At 42.8% G+C, this 26,673-nt stretch overlaps 1 protein-coding gene across 2 annotated transcripts in view; it reads left to right on the forward strand.

Annotated features, from left to right (window-relative positions):
- CA10 (carbonic anhydrase 10) overlaps window positions 1-26,673 on the forward strand; it is a 485,859-nt gene that overhangs the window by 355,876 nt on the left and 103,310 nt on the right. For both annotated transcript variants that reach the window (XM_037809183.1, XM_037809184.1), the window contains exon 4: window positions 25,950-26,135. In XM_037809183.1, coding sequence (XP_037665111.1) covers window positions 25,950-26,135 — 186 coding nt within the window. The remainder of the gene's footprint in view (window positions 1-25,949; window positions 26,136-26,673) is intronic.

Raw genomic sequence — 26,673 nt, forward strand, 5'->3', positions numbered from 1 at the left:
TGCAGTTTACTGTCCTGACGTCTTTCTTCATCTCTTCACCAATTCATCCCAGAGCCAACTCGACATCTCTACTTGGGTATTTCACAGGAACTTCAAACTCAATTGTTCGAAATTAAGTTAATGGTTTTATTCCCAAACCAAGGCCTTCTCCCATCTTCCCTCTGTCGATAAATGCTACTGCTACACACGCAGTTTTTAAGCCAGAAATCTGCAAAGAATACCTGATTTTTCCTTTTTTCTCATTTTACACAGCCTATAAACTCTGTTTCCAACATGAATCCTCCTGTAGCAGATTCAAGCCTACCCTTATGCCCTTGGGCTTTACCTTGGGGTGCACAACCATCCAAATACCAAGTGCCCAGGGCTTTCTCTGGCTGCCAGAGTCCCCTTTGCCCAAGAACAGGCACAACCCTCGACAAATGAGTGACTTCACTGGGTGTATAAACTTCCGGCTCCCCAACTTTAAGGCTGCACTGTCCAATACAGTAGCCACTGGCCACATGTGGCCACTGAGCCCTTGAAATGGGGCTAATGCAACTGAGAAATTGAAATTTTAATTAATTTTAATTTTAAAATGGATACTCAATTCCTTCATTGGAAAACTTTTAAATTTATTTGGAACAACTTGGGTATATGAATCTACATTTTCAACTACAAATTTTATGAACTCTAAATACAAATCAAGTATTTCTGATGAAAATTTAATGTTCTAATTGAGATGCACTGCAAGTATAAAATACACATTGGATTTTGAAGACATAGTATTAAAAATGCATGTAAAATAGCTCATTAATCATTTGCATTTGGTTACATGTTAAAATGATAATCTTTGGGATTTATTGAACTAAATGCATATTCTTAAAATTAATTTCACCTATTTTTCTTTTAATTTTTTATGTGGCTACTATAAAATTTTAATTATAGTATGTTTCTGCATTATGTTTCTGTTGGACAATACTGCTCTAAGCATGAGTTCCAAAGATATCAAGCTCCAGTTACCCATAGTAGCTTGATTACTCACCCTTTATTGACCTCCTTTCTTACAACCCCAGACCCTATTGGTGTTTCCTGAATTCACCTACCAAATAAATTACTGTGCTGGAATCCTTGTCTCAGTTTCTGCTTTGGAGACAATCTAAACTAAGACATCTAAACCACCTCTGTTGCCACAAAATGAGTTCTTATCTCTAATACGATATTTGGGCCTTGGTAACGGCCTCCTAATTGGATACCCAGCTTCTGCTCTTGCTCTACTCCAGTCCATTCTCTAACAACAGCTAGAGTGATCTTTGTGAAACCCAAATCTCAGTATATCCTATTCTTGTTTCAAAGCCTTTCAGTAGTTTCCCAATGATCTTGGAAAAAGCTAGAATATTCTAAATTTGACTCACAGGATCCTGCACATTCAGTTTACCTTACCAGCTCTGTCTTGCAGCATGCCCCCCTCCCATCCACTTCACTGTTTCTGCCATACCTGCCTCCTTTCAGGTTCTCAGATGCCATGTGCTAGGATTATCCCCTGTCCCTCTCCACACACATATGTGCTCAGCTCCTCCTGCTCATCCTTCAGAGCCCACTTTAAATGTCACTTGATCAGAGAAGACAATTTCCACCTTCCACACTAGATTATGCTAGCCCCCCATTTTATATTCTCCTAGCATTATGTACTTTTTTCCTCTGTTCTTATTATTGCATACCTATGTAATTAATTGTTGACTGCCTTTCTCCAACATTAAAATATATGCTTGATGAGGACTTTTTGTTTTAAAACCTAAGCCTTGACACATAGTAGACACACAATTAGTGTGGTGAATAAATGAAAGAGCCAGCAGTCTTACTAAGTAATCTTGGATTTGATTCTTAATTGTGTTGGAAGGGGCTAATAAGTAACATTTCCTATCCACCCTCACATACTGCAAGTTTTAAATTAAGAGGGACCCAGGGGTCTGACAGATGGAGACCAAAATGCCAGCTTTATTAATGATAATAACTATGTTGGAAGATGTGGCTAAGGTGTGCTACAGAGTGAATCCGGGAACATTGTCCGAGTTTAACTTGCTCCCCTAAACCACAGGCCCAACCTTGGAGGGGAGAAGTCTTTACTACCAAGATCCCAGCATGGCCAAGAGAACAACCCAGAGTGTGCCCTCTCTGTGGGCAGGCAGTTCTGAGCAGAGAGTGGGGCACCAAGTGTCACAGGCCCAGTTCTTTCTCCCAGGCTCACCCATCAGAGAAATCGCTCCCTCTTCCTTGCGGACGACCGAGGAAAGGGGGCAGAGGGACCAGGGATTCTTTCTGGGAAGAGTCCCTCCTCATGAATCAGAAGGCTGGGGACCAAGCGTTTCCCACAAGATCTCGGAGCCTGTTCACTGCTCTGGGAGAGGACGGTGATAAACAAACACCACTGCACAGTTGAGAGGACAAGGGAATTGGGATATGTGTAAGTGATCTGAGAAGAGCTGCAGAAATATAAGGTATTATTAAGAACCCTTACACACACCTAGGCTGGCTGGCCCCTGCTCTTTCTTCCTCTTTCTTAAAAAAAAAAAAAAGAAAGAAAAGTAAAAATTATCCATTGGCTGAGAAACCTGATCTTCTGACCCATGACCTTGAGCCTAGCTGTGGCCTTCAATGAAATAAAGTTTCCACTCACCCATCCAAACAGCCCAGCATTACTGTGTTCACCAAACATATTAGCCAAACAGATTGATTTGCAGGCTGAAAGAAAAAAAAAAAAACACCAATTAAAAATGTGCTAAAGTCCTTTGAAAATTCATAAGTAACAGCTAAGTATCTAGTCTGGTGCTTACATTCTGACAGCCTGACAGGTTCATTTGGTGAACTCTTTTGAAAAAGTAACTTTCAAACTTGCATAAATTGCACCTTTTGTGTTTTAAGTCATGCAGGCATGACAACATGATTATTCATGACTTTGGAGAGTGTTTTTGACAACGAGAAGACATTAATATCCCCAGCCCTGTACCAAATTAATAAGAAGCTCCAAGAATCAAAGAGAACAAACAAGCAAACCCTCTTTTCCACAGGAAGAGAGAAGAGTCTGTGCTTTGAAATGTGCTGGGACCTGGGGTGTCACAAAAAGACAGGTGTGTGTTTCTGGCTAGTGACTGATAAATATGCTTAGGCAGAAGCTGCTGAAAGACAGGTCTCTCTAATGGCAACTGAGAAGCCTTTGATTTGCTTTGTGTTGCAAGTAACAGTTGAGTCTCCAAGAGTTCCAAAACGAGGAAGGAAAAAGTATCCAAGACGCTAGAAACATACAGATGGGAAACCCAGCAGAATCAAGTGGCCATACAACCCTAAAATGATAGCTTCATTTCATTGTGGGTGTATTGAGTGTCCAACACTGGGCTGAAGTACGTTACACAGACATGGGATCCTGGGGAAAGTCCTTTCATCCTCATTTTACGGAGGAGGAAATTGAGACACAGGGTGCTTAAACAGTTTTCCCACTGTCACACTGATTCTAAGGGGCAGACCCAAGATTTGAACCTGAGCAATTTGGTCCAAAGATCCAAGTGGTCTCCCGTGACGCACCTCCCTGTAGAAATCTAGCACCTTCTCCATCAGGCTGTAAGGGTGTCTTCTCTCCCTGAACATCTGCTTCATGCTCCTCTCTGCAGTCTGGCTTTCTCTGCTTCTCCGGCAGAAGAAGACTAGCTCACAGCTCCTCTTGTATTCACATCCCCTGCATGTAAAGGAAACAAGCCCAGGCTGAATCCCCTATCCAAATCCAAATAAGTAAGAAAAAAATCTGAATAGCCCGGCTTCAGTGAAGGATTCATACTGAGCTAATCATTGGTTGCCAATGGCTTCCAAAAGTCACCCAGTCCTGTGGGTAGGGGGAGTAAGGAGGTCCTCATAACGATACATGGAAGAAAGGTTCTGCACACTGAGGACGTTCCCAGGGGACCATTGCTTATGGAAGTGCTGCCTTCTCTCCACTCTTAAACATTACGGAATCTCTTCTCCACCAGGTCACTAGATGGATACCTACTATGCACAAAGCAATATTCTAAGCATTGTGGGAAATATAAAAGTGACTGAGGCACTGACCCTGCCTTCGAGGATCTTACTGCCTGGCTATAGAGATCACTCAGGTATAAATATAAGGCAGTGCATGATGTGTGGGCTTTGTGTGCAAATTACAGCAGTACTGAAAGCTCTAAGAGATCAGAAGTCATAAGCTGCTCCCCTGCAACACTCCCCGGATTCTTCTGTTATTGTCAGCAAGATAGGGAAAGCATGGGTTTTGTAATAAAATGTTTGTGTTAAACTTCCAATCCATTTTATGACCTCGACATATTGCATAATTTCTTGGCGTCTCAGTTTCCTCATTTGTAAAATGGGGACACCACTTATCTCACACAGCGGTTATGAGAATTAAATCACAAGACCATGTTAGTTGGGCCAGTAGAAGACTTGCTTCTGTATTCTCCTTTCCCCTCTCCTTCTCTTCCGGTTCCCATGGCAGTGGTAGTCCTTAGCTCATTTTAGCCTGCTCACCTGCTATGTGTCTGTCTCTCCACCTTTCCCATTTGTGAATCCCTCAAGGATTTAGGCCGTTTATTAGTCACCCTTGTGGCCTTAATGCCTGAAACATGAGATGTTAAGGATATAGATCAAAAAAGCTAAATTCAGGAAACCTTATTTTATATCACTTTTTGTTCAATATCACTCAACACTTTCATTTTATAAGTAAATTTTATACTCATTTGCATAGTTCCTTATATTTGTTTTTTTATTTGTTGTATAGACATCATAGTCATAGCAGTGATGGTAATACTATTAGTAAATACCAGTAATAGTAACTATTAGTAGTAACTAACCAGTAACCAATGTTTATTGAGTAATTCCTAAGTGCCAGGTATTTTTCTAAGTATTTTTACACATATTCCCTTAACTAATCTTCACAACAAACCCAAAGCCACTGTTATTCTCCCCTTTTTACAGATGAGGAAAGTGAGGCCTAGAGAGGTTAACTAGTTGTACCAAGAATGAGAAAGAGGAAAAGAAGAGGCGTGCTAGGACCCAAGCAGCAATGCAGAGCGCTTGATGTGGGATCATGTGAACTGCCGTTGAGCCCTGATTCCACAAATGTGTGGCCGTGGCCAAGTCCCTCAGACTCTGAAAGAGGCTTTGTCCTCATTTGTCAGATGAGCTGCCTGCCCGTACTTCAGAAATTTCCATCTGGGCATGACCATAAGAGAACAGGAAAGGAGCCGTGCTGAGTTAGCCAGCTCGCTATTGGTCAAGTCTCGCCTCATGCTTTCCTCCCTTCCTTGCCCCACTCCACCATTGTGGGACTGGAGAAACACTGGCACATGGCGCCTGCTCAAACGGGACTGGCTCAGTGAGCCAGGAAAGAGACAGGGCTGGCTGGCAGTCGCTTTCTTGAATTTAGGGAGGATACATGTCAAGGCTGGGCATGGCGGGACAGCTGCCATGACAAAAGGGGGAAAGATGGACCTTAAAAGAAATCCAAATGTATGACTATGGAGATTCATGGAAAGTCAAAGGGTCCCAGATCCATTGCAGCCATTAGACAGAGTGGGCACTGCCAGATATGGGTTGGAAAGCTCCTTTTACTGACTTCTGGGAGGTGATGTGGTGGGGAGAAGGCTTTGGAGTGGACAAGCCTGGATCAGTGATCTAGTTTTATTTCCTCCTAGTTGTGTGATCTTGGACAGGTCAATTATCCTCTCTGAGCCTCAGTGTTACACCTATAAAGTAACTGTAATACTAGTACCAGCTTAGTGGATTGCTGTGATGATTCAATGAGAGATTGTCCTCAGCCCTGGGCATGGCACATAGGATGTCTTCAACATGGGTTAGCAACTATTATCATGGATGTTTTCATTATTTCGCAACCCTCCAAGCTCTGAGGGGCTTTGTGTCTTATTCGCTTTTATTGTTTTAAGATTTTTTTGTCCCTCTGTAGTATATGGAGAGAACATAGGATGCTATAGCCACACTTGGTAATTTGCTGTTCACCGCAGATAACTATGATTTAGAACATAAATGAAACTCATGCCTTGAAAGCTTTTTGTTTTTAGGGGAAAAAAATGCAGTTTTACAATGTGCAGCTACTGTACATTCCTACGCATAACAACAGACAGGTACTCCCAAATAGCTCTAGGGAATTAAAAAAAAAAAAAAAAAAAACCACAGCTACTTTAAAAGGCTTTAACATCAGTCTGTTAAGAGAACAATGGGGATATAGACTTAGACACTCTGGCACCAAATCCTCCAGTTACTGGCTTAGAAAACCCCCATAGGACTTGCTTCATGGCCTCAGACCAACAAAGGATATATCTGCTCTTTAAGTACAAATGGGCCCCCTTTTCCAGACTGCCTCACACCGCTGTCTGGTGGTTGCCTGAGGGTAAGTTATGACGGCCTTCCCAGCCTGAACCATCTCATCTTCACTTGTATCCCTGCATCCATGATCTGGTGCTGAGCAATCAATTCTGTTAATCAACTGTTTTAGGATGCACCAATGAGTGTCCAGGAAACAGTTAAACCTTATTACCTGTATTGAGTACTCTTGCTCCCAGGTGCACTTAAAACAAAAGGACAACTGATGTGTATACTTGATGTATCATGTTGACCTAATAGGATTCATTTGAGCCTGACTCCACCCTCTTTTACATGTGACTAATGTCTACCAATTTTCCCAGACTCAGATGAGCTTTTACCTCCTTCAGGGAAACTTCCCTGAATACCTCTTATGCCCAGACACACACATAAACAGAGTCTGGGTCACAGACCTCCCTGTGTATCCCATTAGTGCTCTTTGTTAACCAATAGCACTTAACACTTTGTAAATAATTATGTTTACTGCTCAGCCCCCAGCAGACTGTGGAGACTCTCTTTTATCTTCCTATTTCTAGTCCTAACACACTACTTAGCACATTGTAGTTTTTAAGAAATGTTAGATGAATGATCCAATATGCCTACTGGTGGCAAAACCTTGCCTTCAGCTCCCCCATCTCACTAACTTGTCAGGGACTCTGTGATGTTATCTCAAGGGAAGCTGTCCATCGTTTTAAAAATACAATGGCACAAGCCAAAAGAAAAAAGAAAAAAAATAGATAAATTGGACTTAATCAAAATTAAAAACAGTACATCAAGGGACACTATTAAGAAAGTGAAAAGACCACTTATAGAATGGGAGAAAATTTCAGCAAATCATATATCTGATAAGGGTCTAGTGTCCAGAATATATGATAAACTCTTACAACTCAACAATAAAAAGGCAAACAACCCAAATTTAAAATGGCAAGAAATCTGAATAGACATTTCTCCAAAGAAGATACACAAATGGCCAATAAGCAATGAAAAGATGTGCAACATCATTAATCACTAGGGAAATGCAAATCAAATCTACAATGAGGTACCTCTTCACACCCACAAGGATATCTATAATTAAAAAAATTGAAACTAACAAGCGTTAGCGAGGATGTGGCAAAATTGTAACCCTCCTACGTTGCTGGTGGGAATGTAAAATGGTGCAGCAGCCATGGAAAAGTTTGATGGTTCCTCAAAAAGCTAAACATAGAATTACCAAATGACCTAGCGATTCCACTCCTAGGTATATTCTCAAAAGAATTGAAAACAGGTGTTCAAACAAACACTTGTGTACAAATGTTCACAGCATCGCTATTCACAGTAGCCAAGAAGTGGAAACGATCCAGCCTATCAGTGGATGGATGGATAAACAAAATGTGGTCTACCTGTACTGCAGGATGGCATTCAGCTGTAAAAGCAATGGAGTCCTGATACATGCTACAGTGTGATGAACCTCAAAACATTATGCTCAGGGAAATACGCCAGACACAAAAGGTCACATAGCGTATGATTCCAATTTCCACGAAATATCCAGAATAGATAAATCCGTAGAGACAGAAAACAGATTGTTGGTTGCCAGGGGCTGGGAGGATGGAAGATAGGGAGTGACTACTTAGTAGGTACGCGATTTTCTTTTGGGGGTGATGAAACTGTTTGGAACCTGAAAGAAGTGGTGTGAATATATAAAATACCACTAAATTGTACACTTGAAAATGATTAATTGTATATTACGTGAATTTTACTTCTGTTAAAAAAAAATTTAAAGACTGCAAGCAGGCTAAATATTAGTCATCCAATTACTATTTTCTCATTGAGCTGTCTTGGCAAATGGCAAGAACAGATGGTGTTCAAAGCATGTTGTCATTATACAAGCATGAAAACATTATTTGTTTTTAAGAATTTTTAAAAGAACCTGCACATAACTGCAAACGATTTCAAGAGCAGGCCTGGGAGAGCTAGTGTGGCGAAGAAACACTGTGCTTTAACATTTCCAAGACTCTTCTGTCTTGCCATGATAATAGTTTTCATCAATTGCCCTTTTCTTTCTGTAAATTTGATAAACTCTCAAAATTGAGTTCTAAGATGCTTGATCTTCTTTCTCTCTGGGGGGGAAGGAAGCATTATCACAGATTGCATACCCACTATGCACCAAGTACTTTCTTAGGTGGCATACAGTTGTAGAAACACGAGGTTCCTCTCCACATACTTTAATAAGCATAAATGAGAATTTACTATATTAATTTTTTTATAAAGTTGGGTTAACAGCGACTGGGGGGAGGCCACTTATGATCAATAGGAATCTAATGTAGTGCCAAGGAGCTGAAATTTAGAGTCAAGGATGCTGACCTCTTAAACCCACCTACCCATGTAATCACATGACATCTTATTTGCAGAAAAGTCCCAGCCAGCAATTCTGGCCAGCTTGCCTTATTGAAAACTGAGCACTAAGATCAATATAGTAATATTTTATGAAATTCAATTTATCAGAAGATTTGACGTCTTAAAGATGATGGAATGTCTTCTTTATTGGCAATTGTGGAAACTTCAGGAATATTTTGGTGCAGTGAATGCTAAAGCCTAAAGTTGATTTGAAATTTTCTTGCCCTTCAAAGAAGACAATGATGGAGAGTTGCTTTGGAAAGCTGACTTTCAATCCCAAACCTCCACAGTCATTGTACAAACCAGCCAAGATTTCAAGCCGAAATGAAAATGTTATTTGCAGTGAGTTTTAAGAACTGCTTCTACCAAAAGCAAAATTAAAATTAAAAAAAAAACTAGCACTTTTTTTTACACATAGGTGTAGCCTGAAAAAATTTTAGCCTTTAAACTTTATCCCTACTCTAGCCTTTTCCCAACTGAAGTTGCAGCAAACAATCAGATTAAAACTGAGAGTCATTAAATGAAATGTAGTGTCCTGGACTGGATCCTGGAACAGACAAAAGGACATAAGTATGAAAGCTGATGAGATCTAAATCAGGCCTGTAGTTTAGTTGATAGTGATGCACCAATGTTAATTTCTTAGTGGTGACAAATGTATGATGATTATGGAATTGCCAACACTAGGGCTTGCTGGGTGAAGGGTGCACAGGAGCTCTCTGCATTATCGTTGCGACTTTTCTGTCCATCTAAAATTATTCCCAAAAGAAAAGTGCACTTGAAAAAAATTAAGAGGATCAAATCTAGAGGTCATCAGGGATGAGGCGTGAAGTACTAAATATTGCGTGAGACATGGAATCCATGCAGAGACTTGTGTGTGGAGATCTCCTCTCTTCTTCTTAGCTGTCGCTGGAATTAAATTCCTAACATCCCTAGAACTCAGTTTTCTCATCTCTAAACCAGGGCATAATTAAACTATCCTCATGCAATTATTATGAAGAGTAAGTGACATAACAGATACAAACTGGCAATTAGTAAAAGTCAGTTCATGTTAGTTAAACATAGTCAATGGCTGAGACAAGCTAAAAGTCAAAAGCCAAAGGAGGGTTTTTTTTTTGTTTTTTTTTTTAAGGTGGGAAACCCTTGCTACAGCACCTCCCACAACTTCTGAAGTCGGGTGTCTCATTTTAAGGCCTGGGCACGCTGTGAAGTATTCCTCTCATTGCCAAGGGGGGAACTCGGGCAGCAGTTTGCAGAAGGGTAAATTCAGCACAATCCATTTCTCACATTAAACACACACCTCCTAATTAACATGTTATTATTTTGAGCCCTCCGACCCATGGAAAAATCCTCCTTTCACAAATTTATTTCCAAGTTACTCAAATTAAGAGCAACCTTACTTTCCTAAGTCAGTCCCATTATATATAAGAATTGCTTCAAAAAAGACTCCTGATTCTGTTTGTAACTTATTTTTCCTTATCTCTGGTGTTGGAGAAATAAAAATAAGCAAAAGTAAGCAAACTGACATATTCATTTATCTCTCCACCTCCCAGCAAATAGATAGATTGCCCAGCAAATTAAATGTCAGTTAGGAAAACTACCACTCAGAGAAATTGAGCCACTTGCCCAAGACCACGCAGCCTTATAGCAGAGGAACCAGAACTTGAACCTGACTCCAGGAACTGTCCTCTTTCCTGAAACATTGCCTGTCCACTCCCACTAGAGTCAACTTGGAAAATGCTGATGGAAGCCCAGTCTTCCCCCCATCCCTGCAGAACCGAGCTTCCCAGCATGGCTGAATAGCACGCTAGAGGATCATCAGCTCCTTCAGGGAGACTTGTGAAATTTATTTCTACACTTCTATCTTTAAAATAGGTACCTTTTCACCCTTGGGTGCAGATTACAGAATCAAGCAATTCCAACAAGCCTGGCCACAGAGTCCTTCTCTTAAAGGAGCTGTGCCAAGCTGGAGCCTTTTAAGGAGACACCCCTTGGGCTGGGCTGTCCTTTGCCCTTTCACCACAAAGTGCCCAGTCCTGCCCTAAGCCACATGGGCAACCCAGAATCAGCATGCATTCCCAGCAGCCTTTCTTGCTTCCAAGCCTGAGTCTTGGACCCTTTTGCTGCCCAGCACTCCCATTTTTGCTTCCCCTAAAGGATCCCCTGCCTTTTTTTTTTTTTTTTTGCCAATGATTTTTTCAATCATATTTTTATTGTAGAATATAACATATGCATAAAATTGGTAACTCTCCAAGTGCAGTTTAACAGGTAGTTAGCAAATTTCAAAGAATATCATAGGTCACAATTCCACAGTTTCAGTTATTTCCTTATTATGAAATATAATATATATACAAAAAGGTAATGTCTTTCAAAGTATGATTTAACAAGTAGATAAATAGGAAATTTCCAAAGTTATTATGAGTTATAGTACCATAGTTTCAGTTATTTCCTTATTGTGAAATATATATACAAAAAAGTATAGCTTTCAAATTACAATTCAACAAGTAGCTATACAACAAACTTTAAAGGATGCTATGGGTTACAGTTCCACCATTTCAGTTCTTTCCTTCTAACTATTCCAACACCCCAGCAACTAAGAAAAAGAAAATTATGTAAAGATTCAGCATTCATAATCCTCTGTTAAATTCCATCTTGTCTGTTGCTACCCCTTCCTCTAGTTCAATCGCTTTCCAGATCATCAGGGATGTCCAGGCAGCGAACACCCCAACCTGTCCATGCTGAAGAGGGGTGTCAACGTTATGAGCAAAGGGGACACATCTAATAGATGTTCTTGAAGAGGCTATTGCCTCTGGGTTTGGGGACTTAGCTGGCATAGGAGCACTCAGAAAGATTTAAGTTTCTGACGAATAAACTGAGTGAGTGAAACTTTTATAGAGTCTCAGATAGGGATCCGGGTATTCTTTAAAGGTTTTGGGGACTATTGTTGACTTGGGCTTATCATATTGTGGTCATTTGGCAAATCTAGGTGAAGCTTGCATAGGAGTAACCTCCAGGACAGCCTCTTGACTGTATTTGAATTCTCTTAGCCACTAAAATCTTATTTTGTTGCCTTTCTTTTCCCCCTTTTGGTCAAAAAGGCATTCTCAATCCCTTGATGCCACGGTCAGGCTCATTCCCGGAATCCATGTCCCATGTCGCCAGGAAGGCTCTTACATGTTGAAAGATCCCTGCCTTTGCAGTCTGAATTTCCCACTTAATACTGCTTGCCTAGTACTGACCTCAGCTTCTCTTCTCAGCTGCAGTTCATTCTTGGCTCCCCAACTATCTACTCCTGACTTTTCCAGGTATCTGTCTGTCTGTCTGTCCTTAGCCATCCCAGCCCTCTGGATCCTCCACCAATGCCCTTCCAGGTTCCTGACTTTCCTGCTAGGTTTCCTGAGCATGTTGGCCCCCCGCTTTACACACACCACTGGAAGCTGCCTGCATTGCAAGGCCCTCATTAGCATTAAGTGATGCCAAGTTTCAGGAATAACCAGCCTTCTTGGTTACAAGTAAATCAGAGATTGCTGCATTAATGCAGTAATGGAAATATAATGAAGGGATTTATTGTCCCTGAAAGACGGTATCTGCCACACAAACCCCATGGGGCATCTCCAGACAGTAAGTACAGCTCCACGCCTCTAATCCCTCTGGCCCGCAATTATCTCGGGAGGACAATGACCCTGTAGTTCTCCCCATTAAAAGTATATTTCTTTACAAAATGAACTGTGCTTTATTGAATCGCATCATTCTGATCACTGGAAAATGACATATTGGGCTCATTAGGCAGGAAGTTGGATAGTTAATTTATGAGGTTTCCTCAGAGCCTGTCCCAGACCACTCATCAAGGAAGCTAAACAGCCCACAGTGAGATGGGAGAAAGTTACTCCGACAGAGTTGCTTTATTTTTCTCTCATTATGAAGATAATGAACAAAAAACGTCCCTGGTGAAGATATTGCTTCCCACTCCTCACCCACCCCCCCAAAAAAAATGGTTTTGCTTTATTGCAACCCGATACCATTTGATGGGCAGTCTTATTCTGCTCATTAGCACCATTTTTTGTTTAAAATGCTTCAACTGCTGAGATGAAAAGACTATCTGAGTCTTCGTCTTTATCTTTAATATTTAAAACTGTTCGCAGAACCTTTCAAAAATCAAATATTGATGCTGCTACCTGTTGTTCTTCAAAGTGGAGCAATTATATTGCAGGCCCTTCGCAGCAAGGCTGCCTTTATGTGAAACGAGAATGGGGGGTGTGAGGGAGCTGTTTCCTTCCCTCTCCACAGCCCGGCTCCTGTCAGCCAGTGCTGGAAAGCTGGGAGAAACATTTGGCTCTTGTCAGAGAAATGTGCTGAGGCAGCCTCCTGAAAGCACCTAGTGGCCAGGCTGACAGGGGAGACAAAAGTGCATGGGGCATCCTCAGAGTAGATTCTGCACAATGGTGCTGTGTCCTTCCGAAGCTCTCAGCCAGGTTGCCCATGGGAAGCCAGCTTCCATCAACCTCTGCAGTCTGGATTTTGGGGAACAGCAGTTGTGGGTAATGGAATGGTTCTACACTGCCCTCTAGTGGCTGTGCACAGAAGCTATGTGAGAAACACAGTCCTCAACTGCATTCAGCAGTATCTTCTTGGGGTCCGGCTGTTACCAGGGATTGGGGATGTCCAGGTGAACGAGACACGCAGCTCACCCTCAAATTTCTCACAGTCCTTGGAGGCGAAGGGCATGTAGGTAATCACCAAGCAATATGCATGTGTTAGTATACACACGAGAAAGTTCAGAATGCCATGGGAACACGGGGTAAGGGCACCACCAAGCAGGGCTTGTGGAAAGACTTCGAGGGACTTTGAGGATGTCTTGAAAGGTGAGGAAGGGTTTGCTGTTCAGAAGGTCAGAAGACACAGCCAGCACCTGACTGCGAAAGGCCCGTTGGGCCAGGGAGAGTATTGTCGGCATGAACACTTAGGAGCCAGGTGTAGGAGTTTAGCTGAAATACTGCATAGTATCAGTTTTTAAGATGTACATTTTCTTTTCACATTTTCACATTTCTTTGGGATGCCTCCTACAGATGGTGATGTGTCACAATTTTATTTGTACTATTTTTTTCTTTTCATGGTGAGACAAAGTCATGGTGCATTTTACAATCTCTGGCATCTGAGATTTGAGAAATAAGGTAAAATAAGAACTTCACTTGGTCAGTGGCTGTGGAAACAGAGAGGAGGGGACACATTATAGAGGTTTTAGGGAGGGAAGGATTTTTAAACATTAGTGAAGACGTGGAAGATTCCTCTCTGGGATGTGTATGTGGAAACAATTGGAAGGAACTAGTAAAAAACAGTTTTGCTGCGAGTATTTTAAGTTCCTTGACAATAAAAGAGATAGGGAGAACTGCATAACAGAAAAGAGCCAGGAAATCACCTCCCTGAATGAAAATCTGAGAAGTTTTACGCTGGACCAGGATGATGGAAGGGAGTCAGGGAGGGGTGTGGAAATAGATGAGATGATTTCTCTCTGATCCTCTGGGTTTATGACTGCCATCTGCCTATAGGAAATGAGAGCACAGTATTGCATTTAATTTGCCCTAATTCAACTGATAAATCCACTCTCTTGATATCAGTTGGGTCAATTGTACAAATAACTTCTGAGCCACTCGATACCTCTGTCATGGATGAGATTGAAGGTACAATTTGCTTTCTCATGCTGGATACCCAGAGAGCTGATTTTAGGATCGCTAAACAATGACGAAGAATGCCTCCCAACAGACAATACACACACCGCTGCCTTCCCTCAGTGGGCATTTAACTGTATTAAGGACAAAAATAGGCTGATGTAACTGTTGCTTTGGAACCATGAAATGGAATATCAGTTGCATAAAACTGAGCTACATATTCTGAGATGTTGGTTGTTGTAGCACTTACCTTCTCATTCCTGAGGTGAGATTCTAGCTGGTGCTGCCAGCTCCTTAATCATTTCACTGGGCTTTTCTTGGTTGGTGAGTTTTAGATTTCATTCCTATTAGTCAAAGCCTGGGGAAGAGGGAGAAAGGGGTTGTCAGTGGTGATGGTGGTGGTGCCAAGCCATACGGTAGAGGCACCGGAGTGGGCATTCTCCCTTGTAAAGAAATGCAGCAGATCTGAGGACTCGTGTAGCAGGCCAGGACATGCCAGCAGGAAATCATTTCTTTAGGAAAAGCATCCATTTTTAATGTGATTTCACAGTGCAGTGGAAAGAGTTGGACAGGGGATGTTCAAATCCTACCTCCCATTCAAATCCTGCCTCCTTTCCTAGCTAGCTGTGTGACCTAAGCAAGTTCTTTCATCTCTCAGAGCCTGGTTTTTCTCATTTGTAAGTCAGAAACCATGATGCTTTGTACTTCACAGGTTTCTGTGAAAAGCAAACGAGTGGGCCTATGTAAAGTACTAGCAGATGTCTGTCACCTCACGGCTGTCCGGAGCCTCCCATCACAAATACCCTGTATGAGCCCCCGTCACTCACCTCATATCTCAGCCACCCAGCCCCTGTGAATAGTCACTGCTGTGGTTCCCTCTCTGGGCCTTGTGTTCTCCCACTCCCAGGTCCTCGAGGGTGTTGCTCCTTATTCTGGGGTTTTCTGGACATCCACATCCTACACATTCTCCAAGGCCTGTTTGAAATGCAGACTCCTCTAGGAAACTTCCCTGGTATCTCATCTCTCCTGCCTCAGGGCCAACATAACAGCTCAGAGTGCAGTATCCATCCTGGGCCCTTTCACGTATAGTATCTCTGACACTTTCTGGCTCTGCAACCTATTTACCCTTGCTAAGCCTCAGTTTCTGCATCAAAGTGGTGATAATGAAAACATCTGCTTCCTGAGGCAGTGACAGGGTTAAGTTGCTAATGTATGGACCATGGCAGATACAGCGCCTGACAGATGATAGTGATGATATATTACTATTATTATTATATCTAGATGGTAATCATGATGTATTATTATTTTTACATCTAGATGTGCCCTCCTGTCATAAATGTAATTGCTTGCTTGCTTGCTTGCTTCCAGAAAGGGCACCTGCTCTTTCTAGAAATCTGCGTCTTTTTACCCCCTCGCTTGTTAAGGTTGCAATAGTGAGTGGCAGCAGAAGCGAATCCAATAAAAATTCATCAATGGTTGGAGTCCTGTTTGGATTTCAGTTGTAGATGATATTTATTTATCAGCTTAAGACCCCAAGCCTTGCTTCCTGGGCACGAGAAGGGTGCATTACACTTGCAGACCCACTGAGAAATGCAGAGCACGTGAAAACTTGACAACAGTGTGAAATACACAGTCGGTGACTGACAAGACTAAGCTTTGATGAATGTAGAATAAATGACTGACCTTCGTGATGGGAGCAGCGGCTGCCCCATCTTGGGGGGAGGAGGGAGCAGTGGGATGGAAGCACGTGAGAATTCTACCTCCGTGCTCCCCGATAAACACACCTGTGAGCAAAAGCTTTCTCACTTTTATGTCCTTTCTCTTTTCAGTTTATTTCATGATTTTCAGATTCAGACAACTTCTTAGGAGGAATATTAAGAGGTTCATAATTTAGATAATGGGATACATTATTCATTACTAGTAAATAGCACTGTGCCACACCTTCATGGGTTTCAGAATGTAAGTTGCAGCCACCAACCCAGGTGACTTGTCATTTGGCTGCTCCCATGCATGGTTGCCCCATAAGACTTGTATGAATCACACGCATGCACACACACACACGCGCTATCCCTCAAGAGAAATAAGGGCTGTCTACTTGGCTGGGAACCAGATCTGAGTTACTAGCACTATATTCCTAATTTATTCCAGGAGTGTTTTAGTGCTCCTTAAAGTCTATCTCTGTCAGCAGCTCCCCAGTGGGCCCACCCCTTAATATAGCTCTGCTTGCTTGAGGGAGAACAGATTGGAAAGAAAGACAGGCCAGACTGCTCCGTCCAACATAGCAGCCAGTAACCACATGTGGCCACTGAGCACTTGAATTGCACCTGAATCAGCATGTGGTGTATGTGTAAACTATACATCAAATTCCAAAGATGTCTTATTTAAAAAGAATGGTAAACTTCTCATTAATAATTTTATGGCAATTATGTGTTGAAATGATAGTGTTTGGGATGTATTGGGTTAAGCCAAGCATATTCTTAGTGTTAATTTCAACTGTTCCTTGAACAGTTGAAACTGGCTTGGTGTCTATTTCTAACGGACAGAGCTGCTGTAGCCCAGCTCCTGGGCCACGTCACCACTAGCATACTACAGCCCAGACTCACAACCAAGGTGTCTGGTCCACGGAGTATCTCATTTCATTGTTTGAATAATTTTGTTTACTTTTAACGTTTGAACAATACAAAAGGGCACAAAACGAAAAATCAGTCTTGCATGCCTGCCCCGTCTTTCCCAGTTCCTCTCAGTTCCTCCCCCAGAGGCAGACCTCCTCCACCTGTCCTGTATTCCCTTCCAGAGATGTCCAAGAGATGGGGCAGGAGCTCCCCAGGGCCCTGCTGTGGCCACCACTCCCCGTTGTCCTACAACTGGCCTGCCTCAGTTATTGGCATTACCTGCAGGCCACTGTGAGCCTTTGAAGATGTCCTGGAGGGTGACAGCTGGTGGTAGGCAAGAGTCAACAAGGGAGAACACTGTGGGAGAGCAACGTTAAATAATTAACTTGCATACAATGAAGTGAAGAATGAGCTTAAGGGACTTGCTATCTAACTATCCCCCCATATTTGCTATTTCTCATTTCTTTGATAAACTGACATCAAGGGTTCTAACACATGACCGAGGACCCAGGGATACCCACAAGGGGGGATGTTAAGAAGGTGATCTTTGTATCCTGCTAGTGCCTGTGTGCCATTGTGTTCCACAGACTCCCCTTAAAAGGCATTTTCCTCTTTGGAGATAAAGTAACTGGAGATTGGGAGTTATTTGCCTAAAGCACTGTGAATCAGGGATTGAATTAAATGACATTAAGCTAGAAATAACCTTTTTAAGGCATGTTTTAGTGTGTTAATTAAGGCAGCCTAACCTTGAATTTCCACAGCTGAGGGAAAAACAGTGGCCTGAGATGATCAATGTACGGCCTATATTTAGAAAGAGCTTTAGTGCTTCCATCCTTATAATTACTAAAATGTGTCCTTAAGGCTGCAGGGTGGGGAAAACAAAGAAAATTACTCTATATGACTGTGCCCCTCCGTCCCGCCCTGCCTCCACTGGGCATTGAATATCTGTCAGACTCGGTTAAAATGAACATCAAGGGAAGCCCAGACAAGGAAGATGGCAGAGTCCTGCACCCCACCTCAGACCCACTTATCACAGGGGTGCAGCTTGGGCCAGGCACCCAGTCATGCTTGGAGTGGTCCTTGTCCATTTGTTCAACAAACAGAAACCAAGCATTGTGCGGGTGCTAGTGGAGACAGGGCAGGAAACAACAAAGGCAAATCCAAACAAACATGCCCATACTTACTTTTCAAAAAATAACATACACACACACACACACACACACACACACACACACACGAGTGCAAAAATGTATGCTAAAGCCAAGCTTGATTTGGGCTAGTGTGGATAGCTAGAATGAGCTGTCAGCCCATGAAGGGGTCAGCAGGGTGGTCATTTTCATCTGGGAAACACTACTAGTCAGTCACTGGTTTCATCCTGGCACTGGTTGCTCTATGCAGTTGGCACCAGGTTTCCAGCCACTCACTAGGGAGTCAAAAAAATTGGATGCAGACAGCCAACAGTGAGGGGTTTGGCAAGAACCCTGCAGGCTGTCAGAGTCCTGGTGGGCTAAGGTTTAAAGCAGAGTTTCAGTGCAGGTAGGGGAATTGGAGAACTAATCCCGAAACCAAAACTGAGCCGCAGTCATCGAGACTGGGCCTGCTTGTTGAGGGTCAGGGGAAGCATGGTAAGACAGCAAGGAAGAGACTTATAGTCAGACACTCTTCGTTCAAACCCTGGCTCTTTAACCCACTAGCTGTATTATATTTGGCAAGTCACATAACCTTCTGCGCATCAGCGTGTCATCTGGAAAATGAAGAGATCACACCTACTTTTCAGATTTTGTGTAGGGATTTTATATGTATCTAAGGCACCTAAGGAGACGTAGAAAACAAATTACTAAATTATAATTATAACAAATATAATTATAATAAATTCATTGATATTATAATTAATAATATAGAATGTTACGTTATTAAAATAACAATACTAAGTTGTAAAAATTGTTGGTTGCAGCAGTGGCTCAATAGGCAGGCGTACGCAGGGCTCACACCTGGAAACCCAGACACCAGGACTGTAATGGAAAACTCTGCTCCTGGAGTCCCCTTTCCTGGTCGGGAATGGCTCAGGGGCTGGGCAAGCCTAAGGCATAATGGAAGGACTTCAGCATCAGCCACTAAGTGTGGCAAGAACCTGCCCAGCCTGATGCTGGCCACCAGCCCACTGTCCCCTAGAGGGGAGATGGAGAATGGGGAGCAGCGTTCTCTTCACACAATCCACACCTTTGTGTACCAACCAATATTTTTCATGCCTATTCTCCAACCCTCTGGTCTTCCTCTTGTGCCCATCCTGACCATCAGCACTAATCATGTTCAAGAGGTGCTTTGGAAATCCTGTTATTTCCTGGAAAGAGATTGTGAGTCAATATTCCTATAAATAGGTTCCATTTTAACTTACTAACAATAATAGAATTCATAGAATAATAAGCAACACGTGATCATTTCATCTAGTTTTTCAATGTTGACTCCCAAATCCTGGTGTCTTCAAGCAGGAGAAGCAGATTGACTTAGGTGGGTGGAAGAGAGAGATTGAAATAAAAAAACATTGCTAGGGAAGGAACCTCTATCCTCCCTGCAGGATTGAGGATGGTGGGTGAGATTTTGGAAGTACTTCTTCAACCCTCCCACCAATCACTGTCCATGGTAACTCAGCAGATCACTCCAGTCTGGTTCCATTTCCTTCCTTGCCCACATCTCAGCCACTTGCTTCCTAACAGTCCCATCCCAAGAGCTCCAAATATTTATAGCCTGCTTTCTTTCAAAACTGCATTGCAAAAATACCATCTCCTAAACTTCTGCCCTTTTATCTCCCATTCTTGTTTCTCAACATCTGATCCTTTACAATGGAATCTACATAGCACAAAACACATGGATTCATGGCACCATGTAAACGGTATATTCCAGATGTCAGGTCGAATTTTCCTATTTTTCTATGTATTGTGGTATTCATATACGCATATTCTTGATAGTCCACTGTTTCTAACTCTGAGTCAGTATGCTTATGTACCTTTAAACATAAAATGAATTAAAGGAAAAATAAAAGAATAAGAAGAAAGGGAAGTGTGCTGCGCAGAAAAAGAAACCGAGATAGTTGGTTGATTCACTTACTAGCTGTGCAATCTTGGGCAAGTCACTCAACCTTTGTGTCTGTTTCCTGGTCTGTCCAGTGAGAGGTTGGGCTTGATTATCTCTGAAGTTCTTTTAGCTCTAGAAGTCCATCCTACCCTAATTTTGCCACTCTGTGGACATGCTGTGCCACAGTAAGTCTGATGATTTGACTCCAGTTTTTCCTTGCAATGATGCCTCCAGGTGCCATGTCAGGAAGCAGCCCACCAGCTTTTTGCATTCAGCCTTCACAAATCAGCCCTTTGGCATCTAGAGCTATTCTGCAGGAAACCAGACTAAATGATGTTATTAACTCTCTTAGGCTCACTAATTACACTGCAATACAGACCTATTACACACCTCAGCAGAGCAGTCAGAGACGTACAACAGGAAACCTCAGTTACAAAGAAAGGACATCTAATTTATATGACATGGTTGTTGGACTTTCTTCACTAACTCCTCTTGGCACTGAGCAGCCTTCCACATTTATGGACTTGGCCACCCAATTGCTAAGCCAACGTGAAGATAGGCAGGTGTGACCCATCTCTCAACTCTCAGCAAGTGGGGACAGGAATTGCCCCTGCTGCTCTGGGTCTAAAAACCCCAAGTGTATCCAGGCCACGCCTGGCCAAATTAAACCCAATTTAGTGCATCCATGTGGACACCAGATGTTGGCTTTAAGAATTGATCTCAGATCCCAGAAGTTAGTTAGTTATAAGCCCTATGGTTTCCCCAGTACTCTGCCAACTTCTGCCTTCTCTTTTAGGAGCTAGAGAATTTGGAATCAAACAGGCCTGGGCTGGAATTCTGGCTCTGCCAGTTGCCAACTGTGAAGCTTTAGATAAAATCATTTAACCTCTTTGAGCCTCCATTTCCTCATCTGCAAAATATGGATAAGAATGTCTTCCTCACATGGACAGTGTTAAGGACTGAATGAAAGAATGAACGTGAAGGTGCCAAACGCGAGGCCTGGAATCCACTGCTGGAATCCACTGCTACTGTGGTGACTCAAATTATACTGGACAATCTGCTGAATAAGACTGTATCCTAAAGGCAAAAATGCCCGCACTGCTGTTATGAGTGAACTGGGCTCATGTGCCAACTCCATACAGAAAAATAATAAAAAGACCATCATTAAATATCTGATATTTACAAGTCACTGGGAAACAGAGTTGGGCCTCTCTGAGGTGGCTCTGATGTTGCCCTCTGACACATTGGCAAGATCATCATGAAGACTTCTTTTTGAGTTCTGGTCCCCACACTGGTCTCTTCGTGCCCTGGGGTAGAGTCCTTAGCTTGTCTGAACCTCAGTTTCCTAATCTAAAAAATCATGTGGTATCTGACATGTAGCAAGCCCTCCAAATTTAAGAGTGCCCTCCATCCTCCCTCTCCTGACCAACTGTGTTGAAAATGGAAGTAATTCTTGTGCAAGTTGGATGGCTGTCTCTTCCCTTTACACAAATGGAGTTCTGTTTCCTCTCAGCTACTCCATTTGTGGTGTTACATTTCCATTTTTACTGCAGAGAATTATTTCTGAGTATATTAGAGGAGATTTGGGTCAGACTTCCTTGAGAGAAAATATAACAGAAACCTCGCACCAACCAGGTTACTACTTATTGAATCTTTTGGAATTTCTGAAGGTGAGGTTTACTCAAGCTTAGCTTTCTGCAATGAACATCAGCTCTACTAGTGCCATCTCCATTAAGCTGAAAAATCTCCAATATGTTTATTTTGTGAACTGTGTCTTTTACAAAAGATCTGGTGACCTTTTCCCAGGGCCCAATTCTAGCCCTCTATTTCCCTAAAAGAATCCTGCTGCCTCTGGAACTGCCTAAGACCTGCATCTAAAAACCAAAGAAGAAATCAAAATTCCCAACATATTTTTCATCTTAGATGAGCTAAGATACTTGCAATTGTTCATGTCAAAAGCATTGGACTCAGATTCAGAAGACCTAGGTTTGCCACCTGCCGATTGTGTGACCTTGGACAAGACACTGAACCTCCACCAATCTCACTTACTTTCTCTTTTGTAAAATGGGCATCACACATTTCTCTCACCTCATTTTCCAGTGGATTAAACTAAAACAAACCAGAGAACTCTGGGGCAGCCACAGGCAACCCGGATATCCTGCAGCTATAACTTCTCCATTCAGCTGTTTCCTGTGTTTCCTGGTCTGCGTAATCCAACTTTTTCCAACGTGCTGGACACTAAAGTAGTTCATTGGAAACCCAGTAATTAGCATGACAGATAAAATGACACTGCTGCATTGTTAATTACTACAGTGCAGATGTACCGTTAGATGTCATACATAATGTTGTCAAGCCTTTATTTTTAAATTAAAGTGCAACAAACCATACCTCAGCTACACAGCTTTTTTGATTAATACAAATTAATGTTATTTCAGTGTCTAGGGAAAGGATGGGAATAAAGGGGGTGTGGCATCTAAATGTAAGGACACACCGGCAAGTGGTAGAATTTCAGGTGGACTCCCCTTAAATTCTTGCCCTCCTTCTGGTCTCTTCATAATGGAGAATGTGGACTCCAGGAAGGCAGGGGCCACACCTGGTTTGTTCATCCTATCCCCAGCACCTAGCACACAGTCAGATGCAGGGAGTATTTGTTGAATAACAGAAGGGAGGGAGGAAGGAAGGAAGTCATTACACAGAAGAGATTTGGAAGTGGAGTGGAAGAACTGGAAAACAAAGTAGTTCATTCTTGATTCCCTTGGTTTTGTGTTTGCTTCATGGCCTTCGTGGCATATATAGTATGTGTGAGGAGTATTCATGCCAAAATATTAGTGGTAGTTATTGATGAATTGTTGAATCATGGCTAAATTTTATTTCCTTGAGCTGTTCTATATGTTCCAAACCTTAAAAACGCATGTATATTATCTTAATAATTAGAAAAATAAATTTTATTTAAAAACAAATGTGCTGTCAAACATGAAATTGTATTGAACCATTGTATTGACCAAAAAAGGCATAAAATGGAACATGAAAAGATAGCAAGGTCTCATTACCTCATACTGATTATCTGTGCATTTATTTTGGGACTGGAGAATAGGAGTGGAGTCTTTATCAAGGATCATTTGCATGCAAGGAATAGATAAGAAAAAAATGAATTTATTGGTAAGATGGAAAGTATCTGAGAAAGTGCAGCACAGACCTGTTTAAGGGACTGGAACAAGGATGTGTGAAGGAATCTGGAGCTCAAGTCATTATTGTCTCCATTTCTCTCCATCTCTCTCTCTGCTTCTCTCCTCTCTCTGCTTCTCTCCTCTCTCTCTCTCTCTCAGAACTCAGTCTCTCTTGGCACATCTGCGTCATTCTTCTCTCTCCCTGGTCTGACTTTCCAACTTCTCAGGGCTCTAAGAAGATGGGTGTCTAGGCTCTCTGTGACCTTCCAGTTTAGGCACTCAATAGAGACTGTCCAGAGTTTCTGTTGATAGCTCCACATTCATAGGAGAGAGAAGCTGATTGATTCAGTGTATATTTAGTGGCTTGAAGCAACCAGTTACTTAGCACCCAAGTCTGTGGGTCAGTGGGAAGTCCTTCTGGTCTGGGCCAGGCTAGGTTGACCTTGGCTGGGCCAGTCAGCTAGTGATGAGTTGTAGAATGGCTGGTCTGAGATGGCCTCTCCTGGTCCTCTATTTGTCTCATCCTCTTGCAGGCTGGCCCACGCTTGTTTACATGGTGATCTCAAGAATCCAATAAGGAGAGAGGAGGCATGCAAGGCATCTAAGAGGTCTAATCTTAGAACCAGAATGTTGCACCCCCTGCATGCTACAGGGAAAGCAAGTGACAAGGCCAGCTCAGATTCAAGGGTTGGACTCCTGTCTTGATGAGAGCAGCTACAAAGTCACTTTGTAAGGGGTGAAATTATAGGGAAGGGAAGGATTTTGACCAGTTTTGAAATCTGCATATAGTACCCCAGGGGCCCAGGCTGTCATGGACTCCATCTTGCAGCTGCTCCACATTTATAACGTCTACATAACCTCCTTGGCTAATGCAGCAGGGGAAGCGAGAGACTGGAGAACAGTTCATAAGCTTTTCACTGTTGCAGCCTGAAAGTGACACTTGTCATGTCTCCTCACAGCCCGTGGCCAGTGTCAGTCACATGATCAGTCACATGGGCTCCACCCTACAGCAAGATGGCAGGGAAATGAGTCAGTGACGTATTTGATGAGCATTAATATCTTTGCTACAGTGAGAAATCTACAGAACTAAAGTGATTTATCATTCAGGAGACCAGTTTCAGAAAGGTAGAGGGGACAGATGAAAGCCAGTGTGCTTCAGAGCAAATGTATGAAAACCTTGTCTAATGAAGGTGTCAGAGGTTACGTGAAGCCCTTAAGGAATCCCTAGGACAGAAGGCTGGGTCCAAAGGAGTCAGAGAAAGCTGGGAGAAAATCAGAGTAGCTCACACCCAAGAGCCCAGAAGCATTCCATCCAGCTCTGTCAAACCTTCTGTTCTAGTTTGCTAATGCTGGAGAATGCAAAACGCCAAAGATGGATAGACTTTTATAAAACAAGGGTTTATTTCACTACACAGTTACAGTCTTAAGGCCACAAAGCATCCAAGGTAACACCTCAGCAATCAGGTACCTTCACTGGAGGATGGCCAATGGTGTCCGGAAAACCTCTGCTAGCTAGGAAGGCAGCCGGCGTCTGCTCCAAAGCTCCGGCCTCAGAACAGCTTTCTCCCAGGACGTTCCTCTCCAGCAAGCTTGCTCCTCTTCAAAACATCACTCCCAGCTGCACTCAGTTCCCCCCCAAGTCAGCTCATTTATGTAGCTCCACCGATCAAGGCCCACCCCGAATGGGTGGGGCCACGCCTCCTTGAGAACATCTCATCAGAATCATTGCCCACAGCTGGGTGGGGCACATTCCAAGCAAATCCAACCATCACCAAAACGCCTGCCCCACACAAAACCACAAAGATAATGGCATTTGGGGGACACAATACACTCAAACCGGCACACCTTCCTTATGTCAACCCAGGAGAAAAGATATGTCATAGGGTCATGTGTGGGAACCAAAATCCTAGACTCAATTGTTGAGAGGTTCTAAGGTCATAGTCAGGAAAATGAAACTGAACTTCAAGTCCAAAGAAGAAATAAGATAAAGGAAAAAAACAAACAAACAGCAAAGCAGTAATGTTAGAAGCCTGGAATGTCTGAAGCAAGGTGGAATTGGGAGACAGAAAGCCTGGGAATCTATGAAAGGGAAAGCTTGTGTGAGTCTCTCTCGTTTGCCAGTGAGGCCACAAGCTATAGAAGGATCAGAACTCTCATTTTGCCCAACGTCTGGTGCGGGGGAGGGTGAGGAACCTAACCAAGGTGCTCCAGATGCAATGCCTGAGACTCCAGACCTAGGCCTTTGATCTCCCACTAGGGCTTGCAACTATTCACCCATTTCAGAGTCTGTTTCTCACTTGGCCTTCCTAACCTCTCACCCCTGCTAACTCTTTCCCCAGTTTCTCACACCTGAGCTTTGAACTTTTGGAGCATCTCTACATTCCTAATAGCTGTAGTAAGAGACATGCTAGGTTTCTTTCTAAGATGTGCTGTACAAAATATTAGTCACACTTCTTGAAAAGTCCCCTTTGGGTTCCTACCTAAAATTCCTAAATTAAATGTGGTTTACTCCTCCCAGACTAGGCAGGAACTCCCTCTGGGGAGGCCACCACTCCCTGCCCTACATGTGGATTTCACCTGCTGGCTTCCCATCCAAGAGGAAGCAAATGGCCATGGTCTAAGCACCACACTGGGTTTGAAGAGGAATGGAGGGAGAGGAGCTTGACCTGTTGCCTGTTGTCTTACAGGTCAGTGGAACCATGTACAATACTGGAAGACACGTGTCCCTCCGCCTGGACAAAGAGCACTTGGTCAATGTTTCAGGAGGGCCCATGACGTACAGCCACCGGCTGGAGGAGATCCGGCTACACTTTGGAAGTGAGGACAGCCAAGGGTCAGAGCACCTCCTCAATGGACAGGCCTTCTCTGGGGAGGTAAGTAGGTCTGTTGGAAGTACTGAGGTTAAGTGCCAACAAAGAAGATTTGGGGTCTGTTTATATCTGAGGTGGGCTAACAGATGGAAAGAATTCTCTTGAATCAATGAAATGAAAAGGTCTGCGCCACTTCTCCCCACCTGTCTTTTACAGATTAACAACATCTATAATGAGTTCCAGTGTTTTCCAGGGAAAGCCACAATAAAGCTGGATATTTCTTTCTGAGGTGTTGGTGCAGCTCCCCTGTGACCCATGTCCTGAGAACTCCCTGAAGCATTATTACTACCCCAAACCCATACCTTTCATGTACATTTTCACTTAACACCTTTCAGGGCAATCAGCCCAGATTCTGTGTTCCTCTCTTCTGGCAGAGTAAGTCTTATTTGCGCAAAACTGTAACATACTGTGAAATAAATGTCAGGCAACTAAATAGTCTGCCTGAGTTTCTGCAGAATGGAAATGTCATCGGGTGCCACCATTAACAATGAGTGTCACTGTGTGCCACCATCAACTGATATTGAACCTGGGCCACAGCCAT

The sequence above is a fragment of the Choloepus didactylus genome, chromosome 18 (assembly GCF_015220235.1).
Source record: "Choloepus didactylus isolate mChoDid1 chromosome 18, mChoDid1.pri, whole genome shotgun sequence".
NCBI lineage: Eukaryota > Metazoa > Chordata > Mammalia > Pilosa > Megalonychidae > Choloepus > Choloepus didactylus.